The sequence below is a fragment of the Chiloscyllium plagiosum genome, chromosome 9 (assembly GCF_004010195.1).
Source record: "Chiloscyllium plagiosum isolate BGI_BamShark_2017 chromosome 9, ASM401019v2, whole genome shotgun sequence".
Lineage (NCBI taxonomy): Eukaryota > Metazoa > Chordata > Chondrichthyes > Orectolobiformes > Hemiscylliidae > Chiloscyllium > Chiloscyllium plagiosum.
In genome coordinates, this window is record NC_057718.1 from 35,851,554 (window position 1) to 35,871,008 (window position 19,455).

Sequence of the window (19,455 nt, forward strand, 5' to 3'; positions counted from 1 at the left end):
TAGAGCCTTGGGTAGTGTTGTAACAAGGAGACCTAGGGGTTTAGATAGCTAATTCTTTGGAAGTTTGCATCACATTCAAACAGTGTGGTTAAGATGTTTAGCACACTTGTCTTCACTGCTGAGACCTTTTGAGTACAGGAGTTGGGACATCAGTGAGGCCTCTTCTGGAGTATCCAGTTTCTGATGCTCCATTGTAGGAAGGATATTATTAAACTGGACAGGGTTCAGAAAAGATTCATCAGGATGTTGCTAGGAATGGAGGATTTCTGTTACAAGCAGAAGCTGGATATCTTGGACTTTTTTCACTGGAGCATGGGAGGTTGAGGGATGACCTTATTAAAGTTTATAAAATCATGACGGGCATACGTAAAATGAATGGCTGGTGTCTTTTCGCAAGGGGATTTCAAAACTAGAGGGGGATTACTTTTAAGGTTAGAGGAGAAAGACATAAGGGACTTTTTTTTTAAATAAACATGTGTGGAATGAGCTTCCTGAGGGAGTGGTGGATGCGCATACAGTTACAATGTTTAAAAGACATTTGAATAAGTACATTAATAAGAAATGTTTGGAGGGACATGGGCCAAGCACATGCAGGTGGGACTGGTTTAGTTTGGGATTATGGTCGGCTTGGACTGCGTAGACCGAAGGCTCTGTTTCCATACCGTATGACTCTAGTGACTGTGGATTCGAGTCCTAAAGTTATTATTTCGCCATTCAGGTTAGTTTCGGTGAAGTCATCAAAAGACATAGCACTGAGCTAGCACAGCAGGTTTCAGATTTGATTCTGTTTGTCAAGTTAAATGATTTTATTCACTGTTTAGAGCATTACATATAGTTTTGATGTTCCAGGGTAGCAAAATTCATCTTGACTTTCCTTTTGCGATTGTTATCAGCTAGCTCAGCTGGAAAGTGGTCATATGAAATAGATTGGACCCCACCTTTGTGTTCTTCACTGCCGAATGTCCAAATACTTCAGTGAATCACACAAAGATTGCAAACCAATGTACAACTGCACCCAGTGGAAAGGAATTAAATTTGAAGAGGCTAACGTGTAAAAGATCCATTTAAACAATGAAAACACACAAACATGTTCATTCTGGTTTACTAATACTAGCTAGGAACACAGGAGTATGTGTTCAGCCTCTCGAGCTGGCTAGCCAGTATATTTTGCCTGTCCCTAAACACGGTTATGAAGGGAGCGCTGAGCTGCCTTCTTGAACTGCTGCAGTACACAAGCAGACCCACAATACTCTGGGAGAGAATTCCAGGATTTCCACCAAGCAACAGTGAAGGAATGACGCAGATGGTGGAAAGGCTTTGGGGAGTCAGGATGGGAGTTACTCGATGCAGTATTCCTAGCCTCTGACCGAGTCTTGTAGCCACGGTGTTTATGTGGCGAGTCCAGTTGTACTGCTGGTCAGTGGTAACCCAAGAATGTTGAAAGTGGGGGATTCAATGATAACACCACTAAATGTCAAGGGGCAGTGGTGTCTCTCTCTCCCTCTCTCCATATGCTGCCACCTTTGTGTAGAGATGTGCAGCAGCTGAGATGATTGACCTTCAACAACACAACCATCTTTCTATGGGCCAGGTACGACTTTAACTGGCAGAGAGTTTGCCACCAATACCCATTGGCTCCAATTATGCTGGAGCTCCTTGAAGCCACAGTGTATCGAATCCAGCCTCGATGTCACAGGCTGTCACTCTCAGCTCACCTTTGGCATTCAATTCTTCTGTTCATATAACAAAGACGACTGATGGGTGCACAGTAGTGGATGTGATCTATATGCACTTCATTAAGGCATTCGACGAGATTCCCCATGGGAGCCTGGTTAGCAAGGTTAGATCTCACGGAATACAGGGTGAACTAGCCATTTGGATACAGAACTGGCTCAAAGGTACAAGATAGAGGGTGGTGGTGGAGGGTTATCTTTCAGACTAGAGGCCTGTGACCAGTGGAGTGCTACAAGGATTGGTGCTGGGTCCTCTACTTTTTGTCATTTACATAAATAGTTTGGATGTGAGCATAAGAGGTACAGTTAGTAAGTTTGGAGATGACACCAAAATTGCAGGCGTAGTGAACAGCGAAGGAGGTTACCTCAGATTACAACAGGATCTTGATCAGATGGGACAATGGGCTGTGGAGTGGCAGATGGAGTTTGATTTAGATAAATGCAAGATGCTGCATTTTGGGAAAACAAATGTTAGCAGAAATGTTGCTGAACAAAGAGACCTTGGAGTGCAGATTCATAGCTCCTTGAAAGTAGAGTTGCGGGTAGGTAGGATAGTGAAGAAGGCGTTTGGTATGCTTTCCTTTATTGGTCAGAGTACTGAGTACAGGAGTTGGGAGATCATGTTGCAGCTGGACGGGACATTGGTTAGGCCACTGTTGGAATTTTGCATGCAATTCTGGTCTCCTTCCTATCGGAAAGATGTTGCAAAAGCTGAAAGGGTTCAGAAAAGATTTACAAGGATGTTGCCAGGGTTGGAAGATTTAAGCTATAGGGAGAGGCTGAGTAGGCTGAAGCTGTTTTCCCGAGAGTGTCGGAGACGGAGATGACATTCTAGGGGATCAGGTAAATAGAAACGGCCTTTTCCCTGGGGTGGGGGAGTCCAGAACTAAAGGGCATAGGTTTAGGATGAAAGGGGTAAAATTTAAAAAAGAGACCTAAGGGGCAACCTTTTCACGCAGAGGGTGGTGTGTGTGGAATGGGCTGCCAGAGGAAGTGGTGGAGACTGGTACAACAACATTTAAAAGGCACCTGGACGGGTACATGAATAGGAAGGGTTTAGAGGGATATGGCTGGCAAATGGGAGTAGATTAATTTAGGATATCTAGTCGGCATGGACAAATTGGACTGTTTCCGTGCTGTACATCTCTATGACTAATTGGCAAGAGTTAGATTTAGGATCAATAAAAGTCACAAGAAATTTAAGCTTATTTAAAAAGGACGAGAGCTATTCAAATAGTTCATACTTTAAAACCAGACGCTACAACACTCAAGTTGGTTAATTACAATGATTTATGGCTAGTGCAGCCCCAATCATGAAGCATATCAAACTAAAATTTTCAAAAGCAAAGATCAACTTTACTGTCACAAGCTAAAATTATTAGTGCAATTTTAAAAGTACAAATAAAGTTCCTCCTTCTAATTTTGCTATATTCATATCTAATTGAACACTGAGTAAGATGGAAAAAAGAAAAATTCGGAGGGAGTAAGGATATGAAGATTTAATATTAATATCAAACAAGCAACCTACAATGGGATCTTTGCACCAACCAGTGACCAAATAGAGCATCAGTAATTTTCTTAAAAAAAAAACAAAGAACCCACAGACCGATGAGGGGAGAGGCCATTTTGGATTTGGTGCTCGGCAATGAGCCAGGACGGGTGTCAGATCTCGCGGTGGGAGAGCACTTTGGTGACAGTGATCACAACTGCCTCACATTTACCATAGCCTTGGAGAGGGAAAGGAGCAGTTACCAAGGCAAGATATTTAATTGAGTAAATGGAAATTAGGACGCTATCAGACAGGAGTTGGGAAGTACAGACTGGGAGCAATTGTTCCACAGAAAGGGCACAGCAAACATGTGGAGACTATTTAAGGAGCAGTTGTTGTAAGTGATGCACGGATTTGTTCCTCTGAGACAGGCGAGAAAGGGTAAGATTAGGGAACCTTGGATGACGAGAACAGAGGAGCTTCTCGTCAAACGGAAGAAGGCAGCCTACGTAAGGTGGAAGAAGCAAGGATCTAGCACAGCTTTAGAGGATTACAGGTTTATAGAAAGGAGCTCAGAAATGGACTGAGGAGAGCCAGGAGGGGGCACAAAAAAGGCTTGGCAAGAAGGATTAGGGAGAACCCCAAGGCATTTTACTCATATGTGAGGAATAAGAGAATGATCAGGGAGAAGATAGGGCCGATCAGGGATAGCAGAGGGAACTTGTGCGTGGAGTCTGAGCAGATAGGGGAAGCCCTAAATGAGTGTTTTGCTTCAGTCTTCACCAAGGAAAGGGACCTCGTTGTGAACAAAAACTTTGAGGAGCTGGGATACTGTCTTGACCAGATCAAGATTGATGAAGTTGATGTGCTGGACATTTTGGAAAGCATTAAGATTGATAAGTCCCCAGGGTCAGACCAGATTTATCCTAGGCTGCTCCGGGAAGGAGAAAGGAGGTTGCTAAGCCACTGGCGAGGATATTTGCCGCCTCACTCTCCACGGGAGTAATATCTGAGAATTGGAAGGAGGCGAATGTTGTTCCTCTTTTCAAGGGTAAAGGTAAATCCCTGGCAATTACAGACCAGTCAGTCTTATGTCTGTGGTCAGCAAATTTTTGGAAAGAATTCTGAGGGATAGGATTTATGACTATTTGGCAAAGCATAGTGTGATTAAAGGCAGTCAGCATGGCTTTGTGAGGGGTAGGTCATGCCTCACAAATCTTACTGAGTTCTTTGATGTGATAAGACAGGTCGACGAAGGTCGAGCAGTGGATGTGGTGTATATGGACTTCAGCAAGGCATTTGATAAGGTTCTCTATGGTAGGCTCATTCATAAAGTCAGGAAGTATGGGATACAGGGATAATTGGCTATCTGGATTCAGAATTGGTTGGCTGACAGAAGGCAGACTGTGGGTGTAGATGGAAAGTATTCTGCCTGGAGGTCAGTGTTGAGTGGGGTCCCACAGGGCTCTGTTCTTGGGCCTCTGCTCTTTGTAGTTTTATAAATGATTTGGATGAGGAGGTTGAGGGATGGGTTAGTAAATTTGCAGATGACACAAGGGTTGGAGTTGCCATCGATAGTATCAAGGGCTACAATAGGCTGCAGCACGATATAGACAGGATGCAGAGCTGGGCTGAGAAATGGCCCAGATGGAGTTCAACCTGGATAAATGCGAAGTGATGCATTTTGGAAGGTCGAACTCAAATGTTGAATATAGGATTATAGACAGGACTCTTGGCAGTATGGAAGAAGAGGGTTCTGGGTGTGCAAGGACATAGATCCCTCAAAGTTGCCACCCAAGTGGATAGAGCTGTTAAGAAAGCATATGGTGTTTTGGCTTTCATTAAAAGGGCGATCGAGTTGAAGAGCCGCAAGGTTTTGCTGCAGCTCTACAAGTCCCTGGTCAGAAGAGACTTGGAATACTGTGTCCAGTTCTGGTTGCCCTACTGTAGGAAAGATACAGAGGCTTTGGAAAGAGTGCAAAGAAGGGCTTGCCTTATGAAGAAAGGTTAAGTAAACTCGGACTTTTCTCTCTAGGGAGAAGGAGGAAGAGTGGAGACCTGATCGAGGTATACAAGATAATGAGTGGAATAGATAGAGTCAATAGCCAGAGACGTTTCCCCAGGGCAGGATTGACTGGTACGAGGAGTCATAGTTTTAAGATATTAGGAGAAAGGTATAGAGGAGACATCAGAGGTAGGTTCTTTAAGCAGAGTTGTGAATGCATGGAATGCGTTGCTAGCTGTGGTTGTGGAAGCAGGGTCATTGGGGACATTTAAGTGACTGTTGGACATGCACATGGATAGCAGTGAGTTGATGGGTGTGTAGGTTATTATATTTTACATTAGGATTAAACCTCGGCACAACATCATGGGCCAAAGGGTCTGTTCTGTGCTGTACGTTTCTATGGTCTATGTAACTGCAGATGCTGGAAATTACAAAGAAAAACAGAAAATGCTGGAAAAACTCAGCAGATCTGGCAGCATCTGTGGAAAGAAAGCAGAGTTAATGCTTCAGGTCCTTCTTCAATGACATCAGTAATTTTCTGTTCTCCAAAGAAGCATAGTAAAGTTCCAACAACAAGGTAATTATTTGTTAGGTCCAAATATTTTACATTATAATATCTTTGTATTATCAGGCTGACGTGCATTCATTCTTCAACAAATTCAAGTTTTGGGAGACATGAGGAAGAAAGAAAGTATTCAAATAAGATCTTTGTCAAAACAACTTCAAGTAACTTTCGCTAATGTGGTGCCACTATCTAAGAAAGGTGGTAAGGAAAAGCCAGGGAACTATAGACCGGTGAGCCAAACATCAATTGTGGGCAAGTTGTTGGAGGGAATCCTGAGGGACAGAATGTACATGTATTTGGAAAAACAAGGAGTGATTAGGGATAGTCAGCATGGCTTTGTGCGTGGGAAATCATGTCTAACAAACTTGATTAAGTTTTTTGAAGAAGTAACAAAGACGATTAATGAGAACAGAGTGATGGATGTGATCTATATAGACCTCAGTAAGGCATTCGACAAGGCTCCTCATGGAAGACTGATTAGCAAGAGTGGAGAAAGTGAGGACTGCAGATGCTGGAGATCAGAGCTGAAAATGTGTTGCTGGAAAAGCGCAGCTGCGCTTTTCTAGCAAGACTGGAGGCCTGGGACCATGCTGTGTTACAAGGATCGGTGCTGGGTCCACTGGTTTTCAACATTTATATAGATGATTTGGATGTGAACATAGGAGGTATAGTTAGTACAACAGGATCTTGATCAGATGGCCAATGGGCTGGGGAGTGGCAGATGAAGATTAATTTAGATAAATGCAAGGTGCTGCATTTGGAAAAGCAAATCAGAGCAGGACTTTTCCACTTAATGGTAAGGTCCTGGAAGTGCTGCTGAACAAAGAGACTTTGGAGTGCAGGTTCATAGCTTCTTGAAAGTAGAGTCACAGGTAGATAGGACAGTGAAGGCGGCATTTGGTATGCTTGGTCAGACCGTTGAATATAGGAGTTGGGAGGTCATGCTGCGGTTGTACAGGACATGGGTTAGGCCACGTTTGAAATATTGCATGTAATTCTGGTTTCCTTCCTATCAGAAGGATGTTGTGAAACTTGAAAGGGTTCAGAAAAAAATTACAAGGATGTTGCCAGGTTGAAAGATGAATTATAGGGAGAGGCTGAAAAGGCTGGGGCTGTTTTTCCAGGAGCGTCAGAGGGTGTAGAGTGACCTTTTAGAGGTTTATAAAATCATGAGGGCATGGATAGGATAAATAGACAAGCTCTTTCCCTGGGGTGAGGGAGTCCAGAGCTAGAGGGCATAGGTTTAGGGTGAGAAGGGAAAGTTATAAAAGGGACATAAGGAGCAACTCTTTCACACGGAAGGTGGTGCGTGTATAGAACGAGCTGCCAGCGGAAGTGGTAGAGGCTGGTCCAATTGCAGCATTTAAAAGGCATCTTGCTGAATATATAAATAGAAAGGGTTTAGAGGGATATAGGTCAAGTGCTGGCATATGGAGGAGAAAGTGAGGTCCGCAGATGCTGGAGATCAAAGTTGAAACTTTATTGCTGGAACAGCACAGCAGGTCAGGCAGCATCCAGGGAACAGGAGATTCGACGTTTCGGGCACAGGCCCTTCTTCAGGAATCCTGAAGAAGGGCCTGTGCCTGAAACGTCGAATCTCCTGTTCCCTGGATGCTGCCTGACCTGCTGTGCTGTTCCAGCAATAAAGTTTCAACTGCTGGCATATGGGACTAGATTAGGTTGGATATCTGGTCAGCATGGATGAGTAAGACCGAAAGGTCTGTTTCCATGCTGTACATCTCTCTGACTCTAGTTTATGCTAATAGATTCAAAATAATATTTATGCAGTTGCTCTAGAGTATGAAAGTTCTTCTACAATGCTCCAAAGAATACAGTGCCCATTGCAATGTGCTGTAACACTGAGTAATAGGGCAATTGGTCACACCAACTATATCTTTTATTTCACTTTTGCATACCACAATGTACTCTTAACATATATTTAACTTTCTCCCATAAAAATGAAATCTTGAAAAGCAAAAGGTTTAAGACAGACAAAATTCTGATATACAAAACAAATATAATGTTCTGCAATATCCTACAGGTGCACAGAAACACCTATTTGCCCAATATAATAAAGACATTTAAGTCATATAACCTAATTCTCATACACATCTGTGGCCATTAATTACCAAGTTAATCGACAATTTCAAACTTGGCATTTAAAAGTCTTAAGATAATTTAAATCAAACTTACTCGCATGTTTATCAGCAAGCACTATTAGACTGTTTGAAATATCCCTGCGTCGGTAAAAACAGACAACCTTTGCTTCCACATTGCCACTTGGAGTCTGGAAAGAACAGAAGTCAAAATATCAATTCATGCTTTTTAGGGCACAGACTTCTATATCATAGTTAATAAGAAAAATAGAAGTGCATGGATGATTAATTGACGTTTCCAACAGTGTGTGCATGTAAGCATGCACATGTTTTATAACATCCTGCATTTACAAAAATAATATAAAGGATTGAGGAAGATGGGTGTGAATCAAAGACCTGAAATTAGGTGGTGTACATATTTAGTATATTATTTATTATGTCTCTTGGAATGTAACCTTCTCTGCCAAATAGAAAACTGGGTTCATTGCTCTTCTTGATGCCATTTCAATTATATCTTTAAAACCATTCCACCTTTAAAAACACTGAAGCAACAGGCTGGTTAAACCAACTTGCAAATAATGTGCAAGTGATGCTTGAGCTGACATGCTTTGCAATTTTCCTCCTCAGTATTACGGTACTCTCTCATTTCTTTTGGGGAGATGGCTTTAACCTGAGTGAATAGGCAATTAAAATGCATTCAAAGTCACCAAAAAAAAATCAAATGACAAAATTTACCCTACTCTAAACAACAGGCTACAAGGACATCAACTGACCAATGCAGGCTTGGCACTGATGCACAGATGTGCCCATTACAGCACAAGTTTCAGACTGCAATTTTTATTATTAGCTGAGCTGGGAAGTAGGAATTAAAGACCCACTTACTTAAGCTTTTTTAAAAACTCTTGTGGCAGACAAGCTCCTCAGAAGGAACAGCATATGTGGAGACCATCCCCTTCGCCATCTCCACCTTCCTTCCCAAATACGAGGCAAAGTTCTGACATTTTTAGCCCATTACCTTCTGCTCTAGATGTTAGTGTGATTAACCTGCTCTGAACTGCTTCCAATGCATTTCATCCTTCCTTAAATAAGGTGACCAGAACTGTGCACAGTATTCCAGATAGATTCCGCTTTTGATGCATGTTTGTGTGCAATACCTCCTGTTACTGCTCAGTCTTCTTAAGCCAATCTTCTAAAAATTACACAATGGGCCTGGAGCAGAGGTTGGAGAAACGAGTGTAAGTGCATTCTCAGGGTAAATTTGCAGCCTTTGAATGATACTTCACTGATAATTCAATGCCAATTGCCACATTCATTCTTTCCTATTCTTCTGAGCCCTTAACTCTGAGGTTGCTCCAGCATGCCAACCCCAACTTGTTCCCATGCAATGCTATCTACTGATTACTTACCATAAGATTAATAAATATCTACCACAAATTAAGTCAGCACCCAGGAATTTCACCCCACCCATACACAGAAGGGGAAAACTATTTAAATAACACAGGTTTGCATTCAGGCAACAAACCTTTGCAAACACATCAATAAAGTCTACATATACAACATCAGTTTCATCACCTTCAGCTATATACACTCAGTTCCTCAAAAAGAAATTGGAAAAGGTGCACGGATACCTTTGATATTAAAGAATGACACAAGGTCATAACTGAGAAGATCTTGGCTCAAAAAAATTCACAAATAGAATCGGTATGGATGGACATTAGGATTAGAAGTGTCAAAAAAACTGGTGAGCCAGGTACAGGCTCATTGCCAGTCATAATACTGTTGCAGAGAACATTAAAACAATATTGAAACTTGTAATAAAGATAATGGAATGGGTTGACTTAAAGTTCATAAACAGACTGGGACAATCAAATTGGAAAAGGTAGTCTGGAAGATACGTTTGTTCAATGTTTTAGTTACAGTTTCCAGCAGTAATACTTTGAGGAACCAAAAGCTAATTTAACTCTGATACTGTGTGAAGTTGTAGAAGTTACTTGGTGATGTCACAGCAAATGATCCACTGGGGAATACAACCGGATTCAATATTAGGTCTGAAAATGTTATACACCATCATAAGCAAAAATCTTAATAGGAAACAAAGCTAATTACATAGGTATGAGGGGCGAGCTGGCTAAGGTATATGGGCAAGGTGAACAGACCAAAAGGTGAGGCAGTACACAAACACTTAAAAGCGCTTAAAGAAGCAACTGAAAGTGTTCAACTAAAATACATTGCATTGAAAGACAAAACCTCAGCAAGACCAATCTATTTGTGGCTTCCTGAGAATAAATAAAATATCAGATTATGAGCTATAGGGAGAGGCTGAACAGGCTGGAGCTGTTTTCCCTGGAGCGTCGGAGGCTGAGGGGTGACCTTATAGAGGTTTACAAAATTATGAGGGGCACAAATAGGGTCAATACGCAAAGTCTTTTCTCTGGGGTCGGGGAATCCAGAGCTAGACAGCATAGGTTTAGAGTGAGAGGGGAAAGATATAAAAGACACCCAAGGGGCAACTTTTTCACACGGGGGTGGTACGGGTATGGAATGAGCTGCCAGAGGAAGTGGTGGAGGCTGGTACAATTGCAAATTTTTAGAGGCATTTGTATGGGTATATGAATAGGAAGGGTTTGGAGACATATGGGCCAGGTACTGGCAGGTGGGACGAGATTGGGTTGGGATATCTGGTCGGCATGGACGGGTTGGACAGAAGGGTCCTCAACTCTTGGCTTCCTTTTATCTTGCCCTCAATCCTAATTTAATATTCAACTCCATTCAACTCCCTAATTCATATGTTATGCTTAAAATTTACCTTTTACAAATTCATTCAACGATCTCCATTTTACAAACAACTTTTACCCGCCAAATAGCAAAACATCCACTGGAAGCATTACGTTATATCTTGTATTTTGCGCTGGTTGATAAATTAAGTATCAAGTAAAATCTAAGAGTCAGAGGCCAAGGGGTGACCTTGTAAAGGTCTATACAATCATGAGGGGCATGGATAAGCTAAATAAACAAGGTCTTCTCCCTGGGAGGGGGGGGGGGGGGGGGGGGGGGGGAGAGAGAGAGAGTCCAGAGCTGGAAAACATAGATTTAGGGTGACGGGGTAAAAAGTTTAAAAGGGACCTAAGGGGCAACTTTTTCACACAGAGAGTGGGGTGTATATGGAAATGAACTGCCAGAGGTGGAGACTGGTACAATTACATTCAAAAGGCATCTGGATGGGTATATGAATAGGAAAGGTTTAGAGGGATATGGGCCGGGTGCTAGCAAATGGGATTAGATTGGGTTGGGATGTCTGGTCAGCATGGATGAGTTGGACCAAAGGGTCTGTTTCCATGCTGTACATCTCTATGATTTGATGAAATGCATAACAAGGCAGCAGTACCATCAAGCCCCACAGAGATATATGAACATTTATTCCTAGATCACTAAAAACTTGATATAACCTGTACTTACACAACATCTTTAACAGAGAAAAATGTCCTAAGCAAGCACATGGGAAAATGGAAAGAGGCAGAGAAGGTAATATTAGGAGGGGTGTGAGGGTGGCAAAAGATTTATTAAAGGAAGTAGTGTATAGAAACACTGTACTAAAAAAAAGGATATGAATTTAGGAAGTGATTGCCAGGACACTGAGTATACATGGCTGCCTCAGTGGAGATCTCCAGCATCTGCAGTCCTCACTTTCTCCTCAGTGGAGATGAAGAACAGTGATGCACAGGCTGGGCCTCTTACTGAAATATTTGTGTCATCGATAGTCACAGGTGAGGTGCCGGAAGACTGGAGGTTGGCTAATGTGGTTCCACTGTTTAAGAAAGGTGATAAGGACAAGCCAGGGAACTATAGACCAGTGAGCCTGACGTCGATGGTGGGCAAGTTATTGTAGGGAATCCTGAGAGACAGGATGTATATGTATTTGGAAAGGCAAGGACCGATTAGGAATAGTCAACATGGCTTTGTGCGTGGGAAATCATGTTTCACAAACCCGATTGAGATTTTTGAAGAAGCAACAAAGAGGATTCGTGATGGCAGAGCAGCAGACGTGATCTATATGGACTTCAGTAAGGCATTCGATAAGGTTCCCCATGGGAAACTGGTTAGCAAGATCAGACTTCATGGAATACAGGGAAAACTAGCCATTTGGATACAGAACTGGCTCAAAGGTAGAAGACAGAGGGTGTTGGGGGAAGAGTTGTTTTTCAGACTGGAAGCCTGTGACCAGTGGACTGCCACAAGGATCAGTGCTGGGTCCACTACTTTTTATAAATTTATATAAGTGATTTGGATGTGAGCATAAGATGTATAGTTAGTAAGTTTGCAGATGACACCAAAATTGGAGGTGGACAGCGAAAAAAGTTTAATTTAGATAAATGCAAAGTGCTGCATTTTGGGAAAGCAAATCTTAGCAGGATTTCTACACTTAATGGTATTGCTGAACAAAGAGACCTTGGAGTGCAGGTTCACGGCTCCTTGAAAGTGGAAACACCGGTAGATAGGATAGTGAAGGCGGTGTTTGGTATGCTTTCCTTTATTGGTCAGAGTATTGACTACAGGAGTTGGGAGGTCACGTTGCAGCTGTACAGGACATTGGTTAGACCACTGTTGGAATATTCTGGTCTCCTTCCTATTGGAAAGATGCTGTGAAACTTGAAAGGATTCAGAAAAGATTTACAAGGATGTTGTCAAGGTTGGAGGATCTGAGCTAAAGGGAGAGGCTGAACAGGTTGGGGCTGTTTTTCCTGGAGCATCAGAGGCTGAGGGTGACCTTAAAAGAGGTTTATAAAATCATGATGGACATGGATAGGATAAATAGACAAAGTCTTTTCCCTGGGGTAGGGGAGTCCAGAACTAGAGGGCATAGGTTTAGAGTGAGAGGGGAAAGATATAAAGGAGACCTATGGGGCAACCTTTTCACGCAGAGGATGGTATGTGTAAAGAATGAGCTGCCAGAGGAAATGGTGCAACATTTAAAAGGCATCTGGATGGGTATATGAAGAGGAAGAGTTTGGAGGGATATGGGCTGGGTGCTGGCAGGTGGGATTAGATTGGGTTGGGATATCTGGACAGGTTGGACCAAAGGGTCTGTTTTCATGCTGTACATCTCTATGACAATGAACAGAGGATCTGAGGATGATAGTCTCACCCTCATCTCTACCTTAAATAAAACTTGAAAATCACACATCATCAGGTTCTAGTCCAACAGGTGTATTTGAAGGAGCAGCGCATCCATCGGGAAACTAGCAGGACAGGTTCATAAGACACAGAATTTATAGCAAACGATCACAATGTCATGCAATTAAAACAATATATTACACAAACTTAGATGGCTGTTAGGTCTTTCATCTTTTAGAATGGGTGCAGGTTTCAGTTTATTAATATGCAAATCCCAGAACTTCTTTTAAATACCACTCTCAAGATAACAAGTTTTATACAAAAAGGGTGACATCTCAACTCAGACAATGCATTAAAGGTGCGAGGTTAGAGTCTGTCTGTATCCCAACCTTAAGTCAGACTGGTTCTATTTCCAAAGAAAGAATTTATAAAATGTTATATGGACTGATTGCCTGCAAATTGTGTGCTTTTTCAGCAAAAGTATAATGTATCTGCAAATACAATTCTGCAAATTTGCAGCACGTTTGCAGAACTGTATTTGCAGATACATTCCATTTTTGCTCAAGAAGCACATGACCTGCAGGCAGTCAATATAGGCAGCCAGTCTGACCCAAGATTGGAATATAGAGACTCAAACCTCACACCTTTAATGCATTGTCTGAGCTGAGATGTTTGTTTTTTTTTAAAATCTTAAGTTATCTTGAGACTGTGGCTTAAAAGAAGTTATGGGATTTACATGATTAGATTAGATTCCCTACAGTGTGGAAACAGGCCCTTCGGCCCAACAAGTCCACACCAACCCTCCGAAGAGTAACCCACCCAGACCCATTTTCCTCTGACTAATGCACCTAACACTATGGGCAATTTAGCATGGCCAATTCACCAGACCTGCACATCTTCGGACTGTGGGAGGAAACCCACGCAGACACAGGGCGAATGTGCAAACTCCACACAGACAGTTGCCCAAGGCTGGAATCGACCTGGGACCCTGGTGCTGTGAGGCAACAGAGCTAACCACTGAGCCACCATGCCACATATTAATGTACCAAAACCTACATCCCATGGTAAAAGATGAAAGACAATCTCGCTTTGTTCAATGTATCATTTTAAGTGCATCACACTGCAACCTCTTGTTATAAATTCTGTGTCTTATGATCCTGTCCCACTCATTATCTGATGAAGCAGCAGCACTGTGAAAGCTACTACTTCCAACTAAACCTGTTGGATTATAACCTAGTGTTGTGATTTTTAACTTTGTCCACCCCAGTCCAACACCGGCACCTCCACATCATGGCTATCTTAAATAAGAAAGTCCCTTATTTTTAAACTCTCTCACCTAATTCAAGTCTGTCCAAAAAAGACAAAATCTTCTTAGTATCTACCTTGTTAAATCCCCTCAGAATCTTGTATATCTCAAAATGATCACTTTATATCCTTCTAAACTCAAAAGAATACAGAAACTGGCACAATCTTTCCTCATTTGATAACCTACTCATTCTAGGAAGAAGTCCAGTGAATCTTCTTTGAATTGTTTCTAATGCAATTATGTCCTATCTTAAAAGAAAGGAAAACTGTACTGAGTACCCCAGATGTGATCAAACCCATCAATAATTAGTTTTGCTTTCTCCAGTGCACCAGTGCATACCCACTGGAGCCAGAGAACACACCTCTGTGTCATCACTGAATTAAAAAAAAAATTTCCAGATGTTCCAATAGGATACTCTGGCCATGAAACTGGGATGTGCCTACAACTGTAGCAAAACATCCATACCTTTAGATTCTATCCTTCTTGTAATGAATAACATTCCGTTTACTGCCCTAATCAGTTGCTTTGCGTGCAAACTAATTTTGTAATTCATGCACTAGTACCTCCAAGTTCTGCAATCTCTCCACATTAAGTGCTATTTTTCTATTCCTCCTGCCAAGATGTACAAGTTCACCTTCCAACATTATACCCCACCTGTCAAACCTTTATCTACTTGTTTCATGTGTCCCTTTGCAAACTTCTTACTGTCTCCTCACAATTTGCTTTCAGAACAATCTACGAATTATCAACAAATTTAGCATTCATATATATGGTCCCTTCATCTAAAGCATTGATGGCACTTACAAGCAGTGAGGGCCCAGCAGGCACTCCACTCATTACACCATGTCAAGCCAAAAATGACCCATTTATGCCCACTCTATTTCTTGCTAGCTGACCAATGCCATTATGTTATCAATGTACAATTTCTCATTTTGGGTAAAATGGAAATATCTTCCAAGACAGGATAGTGTGTGACTCAAAGGGGAATTTGCAGAGGGTGATGTTTGAGGTTGCAGTCTTGTAAAAGTGCTATCAAATAAACCCTAAAACTGCTACAATGTATTTTGTACATGGTACACACAATTGTCATTGTGCACTGATAAAGGAGAGCGAAGCTTTAAAGTAGCAGAACAGGTGCAAAATGGTAGCCCTGGATACTACAAAGTTCTGAGCATTATTTAAGCTGCACCCACCCATACAAGCAAGTTGCCTGCTGCAGACTGCATAGCCTCAGACCCACAGGTGATAAGTGTAATGATTTCAATCAGGTTAATGGTCAGCAGTAATCAACATTGACGGTGGGGAATACAATGATGGGAATTGCTGTTGGAAAACAAAGGAGATGACTAGATACACTTGCTGAACAGGAATTCACAGGAAAGAAGGCTGGATTCAAAATCAAATAGTCTAACAAGATTGTAAGGAATCTAATTCAGGCCAGGACAGTAACAGGAGCCAGTGAAGCTTTGGAGCTTGGAATGAAATCCTTGAGCAGTTAACTTTGGTATTTCTAATATCTATCAGGAGGAAAGGGAAGCTAATCCATAATTGGATGTTAGATAAGCAACCATGCAACAGATGCAACATAGAGTCAAAAATGTTGGTGAAGTGTCAGGATTAAGCATTATCATGTAAGAAACACAAACATTTATAGAACTGAAGTGATGTCATTTAGTCAATCACATTTGCGCTGGCTGAAAAATAACTTTCTGGTCTAACCAGATGCATATTGCAATGTTTCATAAATGGGATGATGGTTTCTGCCTTTACCACCCTTTCAAGCAGTTATTACCCTATGACTGAAAAGACTTCCACCTCAACTCTTCTCTAATCCTTTGACCCATTACTTTCAACTACCTGCTTCCTGGTTATTGACAGTTTGCTAAAGAAAACAAGTTTTTCCTATTCATTATCCAGGTTCCTCACCAATTTGTACACCTCAATTAAATCCTTTTTTAGGCTCCTCTTCTCTTTCATGACACTTTCCTACAATAATGTGTTGTGGCTACAATCAGTAATTTTGGATCCGTTAAGTGCAATGAGGCAAGTTTAATAAATTATCGCAAAGTTATCTCCGAGGGAACAGTGACCATAACAAGGTATAATTTTGCAATAACTTTGAGCATGAGAAATTTGGGTCAAAAACAACTGTCCTAAAACTTAAAGGCAATTATATTGGGGTGAGGGCCAATTTGGCTGGTTTGGGCTGGGAAAGGAGTTTAACAGAAAAGATGGTTGCTAAACAACAACAAAGATTTTAAAATATCCATGACTCTTGGCAAAGTCATATCCCAGTGAGGAAGGAAAACTCTAGCAAAGGAATACAACAACTATGGTTTACCAAAGGATAATAGCAAATTGAAAGAAAAAAAAGGTTAAAAACTTACAATATGGCAAATCTCTACCTGTGATTAGCGATGTTCGAAATAATTTTCACACAAGAATTCTCTAACAGAAATAGAAAGCAATTGTTTTTTTTAAAAAGAAAAATCAACAAGAGAACTTCCCACCTTTTTATCAAACCTGAGAGAACAGACATTTGACATTTCACGGAAAAGATAGCATTCATTGCACTAGAAACCTCATTCTAGATTATGTGCCCATGTTTCTGAAATGGCGTCAGAAGTCATGACCTCTTGATTTAAAGGCAAGAGTGCTTCTACTAAGCCAAAACTGATAGATAGAAGTTTACCTATCTCACAAAACAAAAGAATGTTCTCATGCACGCTGTGACTTCTGAAGTCATCAGAACAAGCAAAAACCTAATAACAGGACTCACATCTTCTGTTACTACTATCCCATACCCCACAAAATAAACAGGAAGGAGAAAAATATGGAAGAGGGGAAAAATTAGTTTGAATTACCTTCAAAAAACTTACGCACACATTTAAAATACCTTATTGAGCTCTTCTATTCTTCTTATTAAGTAAGGATTACTGGAAGAATTTTCAAAGTAAACGTAGTCTGAAACAAAAAAGTGAAATATAATGAAGTTACATTTCCAAGAACAGTGTTGCCATGAATTTCCTCAAAAGTTCAAAAGGACCACTTACTGAGATCACCTCTGATAGTCAGAACCCATACTACAAATAACCCCAGCTGTCCCAAGCCAAGAGTTAACATACCCAGGGTTCCTCTTCCTGACCCAGTGACCTCAAGCAAGGATACACTTGAGGATCTACTTGATTCGACAGCGTCCACAATAAATCAAACTCATTTCAGTCCTGAGCACATTTATAAAATCTGTCAACTGTGACATCTTAACTAAGCATAAGTCACAACTCATACAAGGAGCCATATTTTAAGTCTGTGCACCAGCAGGAACGATATTGGTGTTTTGAGTGTAAAACTGAGGACAAATTGACCTGCATCCTCTCGGGTACCGAGCTGTAATTTGATCAAGATGTTCAAAATGTAAAAGGGAGAGAGAAAAACAACTGACTCTAGTAGTGAAAATAGTTTTAAAATATAAAGGAGAGCTTGTTCAAAAAAAACAGTAAAAATATGAGATTCTGTAATCCAAAAGGCAACAGATAAATCTGTCAAATGAAATTTTCAAGAATGAGTTCCTAGGAAAAGGCAGATTAATGGATTTGACTTAGGAAGCAATCACACTCCAATGGAACAAACATCAAACTTGAGGGGACAAATGGCCTACTGCTGTCTTAATGATTATATCTAAACTCAGACACAAATAGCATTAACTAGGGTAAGGTAAACAGCTCTAGTGAGCAAGGAGGCCTGGGTACAAATCCCACATGCTCCAGGAGTGTAATAACAACTCTGAACAGGTTGATTAAAAATATCTAAACTGCCCTAATGGTATTCCCAACATCAATGGCTTTATGAGAGATAAAAGTGGCAAAACATTTACAAGCATTCTATTAGAAACTGAACACTATCTTGTAAATCCATTCACTATTAATGCAACAAAAGCATCGGAAAAACAAATATTTTCTACACCAGAAGTTGTTTTTTAGCCATCACCCCATGTACTCGGAACACCAGTAGTTTCTCTCCCAAGTTACATTACTCTTCACATCACAAGCGCTGTTAATTAATGGTTGTCCCAAAGCCTCCACGTCGGAGGGAAGGAAGGCTGGCATCTTAAAGGTTAACAGAAACTGGTGCCAGCTAACACAGATTATCTGCCCGGTGATGCTGCAGCCATGCTATTTAGGCGAAAAGAACTGCACATCAAAAGATGACATTTTTCACCTTAAATGAAATGTGCATTCCGCTTTTGAGTTTATTAGTTGCATTGGTGGTAGTTCTGGGTTGATTATTTAGGGAGGAATGCCTGTTGTACTGCCAGTGAAAGATGGGGGGGGGGGGGGGGGGGAAGAGGGATGTGTGGAGGAGCGGTGTCAGTGCACCCCCGGGTTTCTAAGGTACAGGCCTAGCACTGAGGGTGAATGTCACTTCGCCATTTTCCTCTCTCTGATAAGAAATGTGTCTGATCAGAGTGACTGACTTCCTCCCACCCACCGCCTTACACAAAGCTGATGCAAATAAAAAGTCACGTAACCCACTTCAAACAACTTTGAAAAATATTAAAGAGTAGTTTTTTTTTAAATGGGGGGGGGGAGAAGAGGAGGAAGAAATCTTCGACCAAGTGAGTCCTGAAGATGAACTTTCCCACTGATATTATTTCCGATGGAAAGGTATGATTATTTAAATCTATAGCTCACAGAGTAACTGGAATTAATAAATGAAGCCGGCGATTCTTAAACTGATCATCTCCCCCCCATCCCGGGCACCGAACTAAATCAATAAACAAACAGCCGCAGGCACCTACCTCCGACCCTGTACATATTTGCCGCCATTCTGCCCCCCTTTTTTTAAATATTGTGGGGGCTTTTTCTTCACCCCTCCCCCGGGTTGATGAGAAGCTAATGATGGAGCCGGGAGTGGGGGGTGGATAGGAGGCGCTTCACTGCCTCCCGCCGCCTTTCAGTGGGGTTTGGGGGGGGGGGGGGGGATCAGGGAGTGGTAGCTACCGCCGCCCGGAAGCTTCCGGCTCCTTTCGCCGCCTCCTGCTGTTGTGGCAGCGCCGAGGCCAAAGCGGTCTCCCGACGCCCCACCCCCTACAGCCCCTCCCCCCATGCCCTCCCCCTAAAGCCCCGCCCCCATACCACACCCCTTGACA

General features: G+C 41.7%; 1 protein-coding gene across 2 annotated transcripts in view; it reads right to left on the reverse strand.

Annotated features, from left to right (window-relative positions):
* Positions 1-19,382, reverse strand: part of LOC122552771 (metastasis-associated protein MTA3-like) — a 168,216-nt gene extending 148,834 nt beyond the window's left edge. Inside the window, exons 1-3 of one of the 2 annotated variants that reach the window (XM_043695692.1) lie at positions 19,105-19,382; positions 17,203-17,270; positions 7,986-8,079 (exon numbers count right to left, since the gene is read on the reverse strand). In XM_043695692.1, coding sequence (XP_043551627.1) covers positions 7,986-8,079; positions 17,203-17,270; positions 19,105-19,132 — 190 coding nt within the window. In that variant the 5' untranslated portion in view covers positions 19,133-19,382. Of the gene's footprint in view, positions 1-7,985; positions 8,080-17,170; positions 17,271-19,104 lie in introns of those variants that run through there. The other variant, XM_043695693.1, reaches the window with a different exon arrangement.
* Positions 19,383-19,455: the final 73 nt, after the last annotated feature.